Here is a 12,289-nt window from a genome sequence, read left to right as displayed (position 1 = left end):
CAGCCCATTCCCCTCAATGTACCCTCTCTGGATGAAGAGGCCAGACCGGCCGATGAAGGCAATCCAAGAATCTAAGTGCTGAGCAGCAAAAACTAATTAAAACCAGATGAGTAATGTGGTTTGGTCATACAAGCACCTAGAAATCTTTGGCAATGGACAAAACCACATGGCTGGCTTTGCCAGGTTTTATTCACTATTTCTGATATCAGAAGCATGGAAATCATCAGCAAACGGACGTGGGAGCACAGATGAAATCTGGAAATCTCCAGGAAGACCTTCTTCATTGCTGCTGTTGCTGTGAGGTCCAGGTCTCTGCTGGGAAGAACAGGCCCCCAGTCCTCGGGGTCGCGTTGCCGGTGGCCGTTGGCAGGGCCGTCTTAATACACTCGGCAGAGGATGGTGCTCGGAGAAGCTGTGCCGGAGGGGATGGTCGTCGGCTCGGAGGTTCAACGGACTCGGAGTCCGCTGCAGTCAGGTCGCTTTCGGTGTGTGCTGCGTCTGCGAGGCTGAGTCGGGCGGCGCCGTGGAAGTCCATAGCGGGGGTATTCCCTTCTGCCGCCGGCGTGGGATGATGAGTCTGTCGGGACCCTCAGGATTTGTGGAAACTGTGCGGTGGTTTCTTTTGAACTTAAAGCCTTTCAACATCTTTGGACTATTTTTACTGTGCCCATGGTCTGTTTTTTTTATCAATTATGCTATTGTTTGCACTGCTGTAACTATATGTTGTAACTATGTGGTTTTGTGCAGGTCTTCCAGCTTTAGTTTTTGGTCTTGTTTTGTCTGGTGGATTTGGAGCTCCTTTCCAGCGAATGCGCTAAGATGGTAGCGTGATATTAATACGCAGCAGCCTCTCCAGACTCTGGATTGGGGATTGCCAAATGTTACGTGGATTTTCTGGTGTAGTCTGTTTTGTCATGTGTTTTGGAGGAACGTCATCTCATTTTTTAACTGCATTGCATTTGCGGTTTCTAAATGACAATAAACTGAATCTGAATGTGATATGTTGTGAAATTCGTTGTCTTTGCAGCAGTACAATGCAAAACATAACAATAGAAAAAAACTGAGTTATAGTAGGTACATATATTAAATAGTTAAGTTAAATAAATAATGCAAAAATTAAAATTAAAATGTAATGAAGTAGTGTTCATGAGTTCAATGCCCATTCAGAAATTGGCTGAATGTGTGTCTTCAGGCTTTCTGCTGGTAGCAATGACCTGGTTAATGGGGGTCCTTAATAATGGACACCATCTTTTTGAGGCTTCGCTCCTTGAAGATGTCCTGGATGCCCATGATGGAGCTGGTTAAGTTTACAACTCTCTGCAGTTTACTTTGATCCTGCGCAGTAGCCCTCCCCACCCCCCCATACCAGACAGTGATGCAACCAGTTAGAATGCTCTCCATGGTATATTTAAGAACTCAATATTATGAAATGTTTGAGTTTATTTAAATAAAAACACTACGTATGAGCTGAAAATGCTAGGCCATCCACAAGTATACCCGATTTTTCCGTTTCCTTCCCACCCCACCGTGCCATAAATTTTATCCAAGAGAATGGGCAATCAGAATGGCACCTGGTCTCTGGAGTTATGCGTACATTCTCCAACATAAACCTACATCCAGTGGAGGCAGGTTTCATGGAATGGGAAAGACAGCAACCTGCCACTCCACTGCTAGGTGAAGTCCAGTGGCAGGGCATAGATGGGAAATCATCCAGCCAGCTTGGCTAACAAGTTCAGAATTTCCATCACTGCACAGGCAAGGGAGAAGCGGGGAACAGTCCCAACTGTTTTTGCCTCTGCCGTTCCTTTGGGTTCATCAGATACGTAGAGGGGGAGCTTACTACGTGGGCAACAACTTGCACTCCGTATTGTCCTGTCCAGGCTTGCAAACCTAGACAGCTAGGACGCAATATTCACGTTCAGCTCTGATTGACGGAGGCCCTCACACATTATACACCCTCAGTGGCCACTTTACTGGGTTCTGTTGTGTACCTGCTCGTTAGTGTAAATGGCTAATCAGTCAATCATGTGACAGCAACTCAACGCATAAAAGTACGAAGACATTGTCAAGAGATTCAGTTGTTATTCAGATCAAGCATCAGAATGGGGAAGAACTGACTTTGATCGCGAAATGATTGTTGGTGCTAGAGGGGGTGGTATGATTATCTCGGAAACCTCTGACTTCCTGGGATTTTCATGGGAGGTACCCAATAAAGTGGCCACTGAGTGTATGTTCATGGTCTTCTGCTGCTGTAGCCCATCCACTTCAAGGTTCAACGTGTGTGTTCAGACGTTCTCGTCCACACACCATGGCTGTAAAGTTCAGTTATTTAGGTTACTCTTGTTAAAGTACACAGAGAATAGTGCAAAATGCAAAGTAAAGGAAAAACCTCCAATGAGCAACAGTTCTGTGGGCGAAAATGCCTTGTTAATGAGAGAGGTCAGAGGAGAATGGCCAGACTGGTCAAACTAAAAGGAAGGCAACAATAACTTAAATAGCTAAACATTACAATCGTGGTGTGTAGAAGAACAGCTCTGAATGAAGACGTTGAACCGGCTGCAGAGGCAGAAGACCATGAACATACACACAGGGCCATTTTATTAGGTACCTCCCATACCTAATAAAGTGGCCACAGAGTGTATAAGAACAATGCTTTTGGGTGGGAGTGTAATCCTTATATTTAGAGGGAAAGGATTGGGAAAAATTCTCTCAACATACCACATAACTTCAGAAGATGACTGGGACATAATTGAATAAATAACTTTGAAATCCATTTCTCCAAGCTTTCTCTCAATAAATCACAGAAAACTACAAGAATTTCCCTTAACAGTTTCTAACAGTGAGTATTTTCTGAACAATGACATGAACTAGGCTGATATAGTTTAGATATAGTAAAGATTCCAGGATCTTTATGGCAATAAATAGAATAATCATAACAATTTGAAATAAATTCAACAAAAAAAAGAACAAATGTGTTGCATTGGAGAATTGTTGAAAGAGGAATGGGGGCTGGTAACAGCAATACATTAGAAAAACACCTATCAAACGGATTACGTATAGGTCACTTACTGTTCTGAGGACAGTGTATGCATTCCACATCGGCATTTCAATGTCATGGCGGTATCCACTTGCATACGAGTGTTGATGCAGGAGACACCATTTACAGTTTTCCTGCACCACTCTTGGTCGTCCATAGGGCAGATGCTTTGAATTTGTAGCCTGAACTACAAAATACAATGTAAAGATTATCAACATTTCTTTCACATAATATACAGATAATCTCTAGAAGCTGCAAAGTAATTGCAAACCAGAAACCTTAATTTTTTTATTATAAAACAAGACCTGCCACACCAACCAGGTAAATAAGACTGCAATAGAATAAGTAAAATTGCCTTCACATTTATTTTCACTAGATAATACATGGAAGAGCATGAAATTTGCAACAATTATCTCTCTGAACCAATGTTCCCTCTATAGTGTGCACATGCACATATCTTTTGCTACCAGCACACAAAGAAATTAAAACAGCACACAAAAGGTTGCCACTCTCTACGTTGTTGGCATAAGAACATTAAGAAATAGGAGCAGGGGTAGGCCATATGGCCTGCTGAGCATGCCTCGCCATTCAATAAGATCATGGCTGATCCACCATGATCTCATCTGCCTTTTCCCCTTAACTCTGAGGAATGCCATACCGGATCTAGTATTAGGTAACGAACCGGGTCAGGTCACAGATCTGTCAGTGGGTGAGCATCTGGGGGACAGTGATCACCGCTCCCTGGCCTTTAGCATTATCATGGAAAAGGATAGAATCAGAGAGGACAGGAACATTTTTAATTGGGGAAGGGCAAATTATGAGGCTATAAGGCTAGAACTTGCGGGTGTGAATTGGGATGATGCTTTTGCAGGGAAATGTGCTATGGACATGTGGTCGATGTTTAGGGATCTCTTGCAGGATGTTGGGGATAAATTTGTCCCGGTGAGGAAGATAAAGAATGGTAGGGTGAAGGAACCATGGGTGACAAGTGAAGTGGAAAATCTGGTCAGGAGGAAGAAGGCAGTATACACGAGGTTTAGGAAGCAAGGATCAGATGGGTCTATTGAGGAATATATATAGGGTAGAAAGGAAGGAGCATAAGAAGGGGTTGAGAAGAGCAAGAAGGGGGCATGAGAAGGCCTTGGCGAGTAGGGTAAAGGAAAACTCCAAGGCATTCATCAATTATGTGAAGAACAAAAGGATGACAGGAGTGAAAGTAGGACCGATTAGAGATAAAGGTGGGAAGATGTGCCTGGAGGCTGTGGAAGTGAGCGAGGTCCTCAATGAATACTTCTCTGCGGTTCATTCACCAATGAGAGGGAACTTGATGATGGTGAGGACAATATGAGTGAGGTTGAAGTTCTGGAGCATGTTGATATTAAGGGGAGGAGGTGTTGGAGTTGTTAAAATACATTAGGACAGTTAAGTCCCTGGGGCCTGACAGAATATTCCCCAGGCTGCTCCACGAGGCAAGGGGAGAGATTGCTGAGACTCTGGCTAGGATTTTTATGTCCTCGTTGTCCACGGGAATGGTACCGGAGGATTGGAGGGAGGAGAATGTTGTCCCCTTGTTCAAAAAAGGTAGTAGTGATAGTCCAGGTAATTATAAACCAGTGAGCCTTATGTCTGTGGTGGGAAAGCTGTAAGAAAAGATTCTCAGAGATAGGATCTATGCACATTTAGAAAATCATGGTCTGATAGGGGACAGTCAGCATGGCTTTGTGAAGGGCAGATTGTGTCTAACAAGCTTGTTGAGGAGGTGACCAGGCATATAGATGAGGGTAGTGCAGTGGCTGTAATCTACATGGAATTTAGTAAGGCATTTGATAAGGTTCAACACGGTAGGCTTATTCAGAAAGTCAGAAGGCATGGGATCCAGGGAAGTTTGGCCAGGTGGATTCGGAATTGGTGTGCCTGGTTGTGGTGGAGGGAGTACATTTGGATTGGAGGGTTGTGATTAATGGTGTCCCACAAGGATCGGTTCTGGGACCCCTACTTTTCGTGATTTTTATTAACAACCTGGATATGGGGGTAGAAGGGAGGGTTGGCAAGTTTGCAGATGACACAGAGGTTGGTGGTGTTGTAGATAGTGTAGCGGATTGTTGAAGATTGCAGAGAGACATTGATAGGATGCAGAAGTGGGCTGAGAAGTGGCAGATGGAGTTCGACCCAGAGAAGTGTGAGGTGGTACACTTTGGAAGGACAAACTCCAAGGCAGAGTACAAAGTAAATGGCAGGATACTTGGTAGTGTGGAGGAGCAGAGGGATCTGGGGGTACATGTCCACAGATCCCTGAAAGTTGCCTCACAGGTAGATAGGGTAGTTAAGGATGCTTATGAAGTGTTAGCTTTCATAAGTCGAGGGATAGAGTTTAAGAGACGTGATGTGATGATGCAGCTCTATAGAACTCTGGTTAGGCCACACTTGGAGTACTGTGTCCAGTTCTGGTCGCCTCACTATAGAAATGATGTGGAAACATTGGAAAGGGTACAGAGGAGATTTACCAGAATGCTGCCTGGTTTAGAGAGTATGCATTATGATCAGAGATTAAGGGAGCTAGAGCTTTACTCTTTGGAGAGAAGGAGGATGAGAGGAGACATGATAGAGGAGTACAAGATATTAAGAGGAATAGATAGAGTGGACAGCCAGCGCCTCTTCCCCAGGGCGCCACTGCTCAATACAAGAGGACATGGCTTTAAGGTAAGGGGAGGGAAGTTCAGGGGGGATATTAGAGGAAGGTTTTTTTACTCAGAGTGGTTGGTGCGTGAAATGCACTGCCTGAGTCAGTGGTGGAGGCAGACACACTAGTGAAATTTAAGAAACTGCTAGACATGTATACGGAGGAATTTTATCTGGGCGGCAAGGCTTAAGGGTCGGCACATCATTGTGGACTGAAGGACCTGTAATGTGCTGTACTATTCTATGTTCTATTAACTCTTAGTTCCCCTACTGTACAAAAACCTATCCAATCTTGACAAATACATTTACTGACATGATTCATTGACATGCTAAGTATATTTCACGGTCATACACAATCACATTTCCTTCTCCGGTTTCTGATGCGGATGGTGTTGACATTGTGCAGTTTGCAATGATTTGTCTGCATGTTTTAGATCTGGTCTATTTATACCGTATTTATTGAAGAAATTATTCAGTGCGCACATGTTGTCATTGGGCAAGAAATAGCACAGCACAAGATTTTTGTGCACACTGGTCATCACAAATTAGAGGGAGCATTGTTCTGAACTGTTCCAAAAACTTTTGCAGAAGATTCTTGTGATACCCATTTTTTATACTCATATTGTCAATTGGAATTCTTTTTTCCAGGATGTTAATACAACGATAATTATTAGTTGAATTGTAATCAAACCACTTGTTTGAGTTACCAAAAAATCAACAGGGTTGAATGTACATTAATTATTATCTAGAAGAAAAAAATCAAGTGATAAAGGTTATTGCCTGCAATGGTAATGATAAACCTTTCCTTTCAATGCACCTCAGAAAAACTATCACTGGGTGGAGGATCTATCCTGGGTCCAACATATTTATTCAATCACAAAGAAGGAATACTCTGTTAGGAGCTTTAATATTTGGTATGTCATCAAACCCTTACAAACTTCTATAGTGTGTGGTGGACACCATTCTGATTGGTACAGTCACTCCTACACACAGGGTCAGAAGAGGCTTCAGAAGGTTGAAGCCTCAGTCAGCTCCGCCACTGACACAGCACTCCCTACCGTTCAGGATGTTCTCAAGAGGCAGTGCCTCAAGAAGTCAGTGCCTCAAGAAGTCAGCATCCATTACTGAGGACAACCACTTGGACACAGCCTCTTCTCATTACTACCACTGGGGAGGAGCTACAGGAGCCCAAGGACCCACACTCAATAATTTTGGAGCAGCTTCTTCCCCTCTGTCATGATATGTCTGAACGGTCCATAATCACAACCTTGTTAGAGGCCAAGTCATTGGGTATATTTAAGGCAGAGGTTGATAGTTTCTTATTTAGTCGGGGCATGATGGGATAGGGAGAAAGGCAGGAGATTGGGTCTGAAAGGGAACCGGATCATCTATGATCAAATAGCAGACTTGGTGAACCAAATAGCCTACTTGTAAACCTATATCTTATCGTTATTCCCCCTTTTTTGCACTGTTTAGTTAGACTACAAATTTCACAGTGATAACGCACCCGATTCTGACAAGGTACATCAGACTGTTCCTAAAACAGGTTGCTATATTTTATTCACAAACCTCAAGAGAATAAACATCAAATGATTTCTACAAAAGGCAACCTTCCAGCTTCCCCCGGATACCACAGAATGCACAGAATTTTCCCAGGCCTGATGCACAGTTACATTTTCTTTGTGATTTCCTACCTTCATTGGAGGAGAGATGCAATTCATCACAAGCATTTCCTGGCAATGATTCCTATGAAAAAATAAAGTAATAAGTTGGTCTCTAGTCATGTGACATTAAGAAAGAGATTTGCAATATTAAAAAATGTTTTTAATTACCAGAGAACTGCATGAACATTTCACTTGTGGATTGGCAGTCGGTATTAAGCCAGATGATAAGCACTGAGACTCTGAAGATGCTTCCTTTAAGTGGGTCGGGATATACAGAGGTTTCTTTAAAAGATGATTTAAACTTCCGTGAGTTCCATTGTTGGGTGCAGGAGTGATGTTCAACAAATCTGTTAGGAAGAATAATTGAAAAAGCCGGGGGGAGAAAAACCTTCTGTTTTCCTAGGAATAAGTTTGCAAACAATAGGAAGGCAGATTTTCTTCCCTGATTGAATACAAATGGGTTCTTGCAATAATCCATTTGTTTCATAGTCACATGAAAAATTACAATCCTGAGCAACCATATGTAATAGTTATGCCAGAGAGTCTAAGGAACTAGATCAGTAACGGAACCTCTGCGCAACCATACATAAGAGTGAGATCTGCAGATGCTGGAAATCCAGAGTAACACACATGAAATCCTGGAGGAGCTCAGCAGGTCAGGCAGCATCAGTGGAAAGGAATATGAGTCTTGGCCTGAAACGTTGACTATTTATTCCCATTCATAGATGCTACCTGACCTGCTGAGCTCCTCCAGCATTTTATGCAAATATACACCCAAGACAATAAATGCTTAAACCAGCTCCTTCATTGCCAGCCTCATAGACAACTCAGTGCATCTTACTCTCATCAAAAATCTCCAATATTTTGGACTCCTGTCGTATATTCATGGTGTTTCCACTCACTTGCACACTCCTAACCCATTCCAAGCCTAATGTCTGCATCTTTGTATGTGCCATCATGTATTCTAGTCACGTCACCACACATTTCTCTTACAGAACACTATGCTGCATTAAGTGAAGGCAACAGGAAAAAGCAGAACTAGCACACATGCTTAGCCCAATAAGCTCATTAAACTTGTATGAATTCCCCAGCAGAGAGGTCGTTCTGAGGCAGTGGCTGAACATTTAAACATTTAAAATTCTTCACTGACAATTAGTTAAAGTCTGCCCTGAGCCTTATAGGCTTATCAGGCCGGTGCCTTTACTGGTTTCCGTGGCGTGAAGCGACTGAGAGTACGAGACCAACCCCCTGCCCCCAATAGGACGCCAATCTATCATGAGGTTAACCCCCAGCATTTTGCTGGTACCCATTTTCAGCTGGGTGGACTGGAGCAAACTGCCTCGACTCGGGCTTGAACTCATAGCCTTCAGATTGCTAGCCCAACGCCTTAACCACTTGGCCACTTCACTGACAATTATCTGCAGCTTTCTCCTTTTAGATGTCCAAAGATATAAATGGTGCAGGCAGTGGTGGCGAAGTCACTCTGTCACTCCTATGCACATTTGTGGGCACCGTATTAAAGGCCAGAGATAGGATGTGGTCACTGGAAAATATACCGTAGGCTGAATGTTCAACAAACATTTGCCTTTAGTCCCACTGATATGCATAGTGCCCTATTTCTCTACACTACGTTGCGAATGAAATCTAAGCCTGCTTTGTCTAGTTTCATCCAGAGCAGTGGTTCCCAATCTGGGGTCCATGGCATTAAAAAGGTGGGAACCCCTGATCTTGAGCAATGGAGATATTAAAGAGTGCAGATACTGAATCTGCCTGATCTGCTAACTCCTCCAGTATTTTCTATGTTGCTTCATCTTGTACTTGAGCCTTCATCTTGAACCTTTTTTAAATAATATTCTAACATTAACAACTAATGTTACCTATGAACCTGCAGGAAGTTTTCATCAGCCAGACGACAGATAGAGAGGAAGAGCAAAATGGATACAGACATCCATTTTTCAGTGCTTGAGAAAATTTAGAGAGTGTGGGCATATTTGGGAGAATTGGAAGCAGAGAGCAAGTGGTACTTTTTTTTTTGTTTACAATGATGTACGTGGAATACAGTATACATGTGCTTGAGGTACGTGGAATTCAGTTGGAATTCATCGAGGATTTGCAAATCTATTGACAGAATAGGGATGGGGCAAAAATCAGGACTTATACTTAATGTAGAAGCTGAATAATTGTTTCCATGTAACTTCTGTGAATACAATATCCATTATGCACATAAAGAGGGTTAATAAGGGATATTATAAGACCATAAGATATAGAAGCAGAATTCCCCCTCCAATGTCAGCACATCATTTCTTAGATAAGAAGCCTTTTTGCATTAAGGTTGGGTGAGACTAGAACTAGAGGTCGTAGGTTAAGGGTGAAAGGTGAAATGTTTAGGGGAACATACGGGAAACGCCTTCACTCAGAGGATGGTGAGAGTGTGAAATGAGCCGTCAGTGCAACTGGTTGATGCGGGTTTGATTTCCCACGAGTTTGCTCTGCCATTTCATCATGGCTGTTCCATTTCCTCACATTCCAATCTCCTGCCTTCTCCCATGTATCCCTTCATGCCCTGACCAATCAAGAACTTACAACCTCTACTTTAAATATACGCAGTGACTTTGTCTCCACAGCCGCCTGTGGCACAAATTCCACAGATTCGGTACTCTCTGGCTCAAAGATTCCTCATCTCCATTCTAAAAGAACAACCCTCTATTCTGAGGCTGTGTCCTGTTGTCTTAGACTCCCCCGCCATTGGAAACATCCTCTCCACATGCATTCTATCAAGGCTTTTCAACAGTCAATAGGTTTTCTAAGAGGTAACCCCTCATTCTTCTGAATGCTAGTGAGTAGAGATCAGAGCCATCAAATGCACCTGATACAAGCCAGTCAACCCCAGAATCATTTTCGTGAACTTGCTTTGAACCCCCTCCAATGTCAGCACATCATTTCTTAGATAAGAAGCCTTTTTGCATTAAGGTTGGGTGAGACTAGAACTAGAGGTCGTAGGTTAAGGGTGAAAGGTGAAATGTTTAGGGGAACATACGGGAAACGCCTTCACTCAGAGGATGGTGAGAGTGTGAAATGAGCCGTCAGTGCAACTGGTTGATGCGGGTTTGATTTCGATATTTAAGAAAAATTCGGACAGGTACATGGAGGCCTATGGGACCAGGCAGATGATGGTTTAACATGGACTAGATAGGCTGAAGGGTCTGTTTTCATGCTCTAGTGTTCTGTGACTCTGAATCCTTGGTGAGTTGATATGCTTAAGGGCTTCTTTGTCTGTTTCAAAAAACAGATTTCCCATAAATGACTTTAATAGTTAATCAAATTTTCTGTTGATTAAATTGAAGTTTCTGTGAATTCTCTTGCTTTATGTTTGAGAATTCTAGCCTTTGACATAACACACACTTTGATATATATGTTACTAAATGGTTGGGAATTATTTAGAAGAGGTCAGATGACTATAATTGACAGACTGATAGGCAAAAAGGTGGCAGATGAAATAGTGTAGGGAAGTGTACGGTTTTGCACTTTGGTAGAGGGAATAAAGACTAAACGGGCAGAAAATTCAGAAATCTAGAGGTGCAAAGGAAGTTGGGAATTCTCACGAAGGATTCCTTGAAGATGAACTTACAGGTTGAATCCGTAGTAAGGAAGGCAAATGCAATTTTAGCATTCATTTTGGGAGGATTTTAGTACAAAATCAAAGATGTAATGCTGAGCTGCTAATCAGGCAGACGACGTACCTCCTGGATCATCCGCGGCTTTTGGTTTGGGAATGTACAGTAAGGCTTTGTAGGCGCACACTCATCCTTACAGGCTCTAATGAAATCAGTAACAACTACAGCACACTCATCCAGGTTCGAAGACGAATCCCTGAATACAGTCCACTTCACCGATTCAAAGCAGTCCTGTAGGTGCTCCTGTGCTTCCCTTGTCCTTACCTTCTTCTTGGTCCTCAGTCTTCAGTCTCTGCCTATCCTCAGGGAGAAGTAGTACAGCCAGGTAATCAGACTTCCTGAAGTAAGGGTGTGGAATAGCACGGTAGGCTTTCTTGATGGTGGTGTAACAATGGTCCAGTGTGTTGTTTCCTCTGGTGTTGCAAGTGATCTGTTGATGGTAGTTGCTTGGTGATTTTTTTTAGACTGGTCTTGTTAAAATCTCCCAAAACAATGGTGAATGCATTAGGGTGTGCTGTTTCGTGCATGTTGATCCCATTACTCAGATCATCTAAAGTCTGCTTGACATTGGCCTGAGGTGGAATGTAAACTGTTACCAAAATGACCCCAGAGAACTCCCGTGGTTGGTAAAAAGGACGGCACTTTACTGCGAGATACTCCAGGCCTGGTGAGCAGAATTGGGGCAGCACTGATATTTTTTTTGCACCAAGAAGAGTTGATCATGAGGCATACTCCTCCACCTCTGCTTTTGAGAGACTCTATAGATCTACCCTGACGGTGTATAGTAAACCCGTCAATCGGGATTTCTGCATCCGGTACAGGAGGGGTTCACCAGGATTCCATGAAACAAAGGCCACATGCGGTCCTAATGTCCCTCTGATTCAGCACCCTAGCTCCAGAATCATGGATTTTATTCACCAGAGACTGCACGGTTGCCAGCAAGATAGTTGGTATTGGGAGCTTAAAACACACTTGTATCCCTGATCTACAGCCACACTTACTCCGTGGAATCCTAGGTGGACACTTCCGTCCACAATCATTGTTGTTTCCGGCCGTTTTAAACAGTGACAGTTCATTTAAACGCATTAAGACTGCTTTGTTGACTGTACTGACCTGATACGGGAATATTTAATCGTATCCATTGAGAGTACTGCCGCTACTCGAGTCACCCCTAGGTGCCCCAGAAGTGAATATATGATAAATCAGCCATGATGGAATGGCAGAGTAAACACAAT

At 43.0% G+C, this 12,289-nt stretch overlaps 1 protein-coding gene across 1 annotated transcript in view; it reads right to left on the bottom strand.

Moving 5' to 3' along the window:
* LOC132400527 (venom phosphodiesterase 2-like) overlaps nucleotides 1-12,289 on the bottom strand; it is a 116,620-nt gene that overhangs the window by 17,877 nt on the left and 86,454 nt on the right. Inside the window, exons 17-19 of the mRNA XM_059981568.1 lie at nucleotides 7,549-7,727; nucleotides 7,411-7,462; nucleotides 3,070-3,224 (exon numbers count right to left, since the gene is read on the bottom strand). Coding sequence (XP_059837551.1) covers nucleotides 3,070-3,224; nucleotides 7,411-7,462; nucleotides 7,549-7,727 — 386 coding nt within the window. The remainder of the gene's footprint in view (nucleotides 1-3,069; nucleotides 3,225-7,410; nucleotides 7,463-7,548; nucleotides 7,728-12,289) is intronic.

This window comes from Hypanus sabinus, chromosome 10, assembly GCF_030144855.1.
Source record: "Hypanus sabinus isolate sHypSab1 chromosome 10, sHypSab1.hap1, whole genome shotgun sequence".
Lineage (NCBI taxonomy): Eukaryota > Metazoa > Chordata > Chondrichthyes > Myliobatiformes > Dasyatidae > Hypanus > Hypanus sabinus.
Note: the sequence above shows the minus strand (reverse complement) of the source record. Positions and strands in the feature narration are given on the sequence as shown.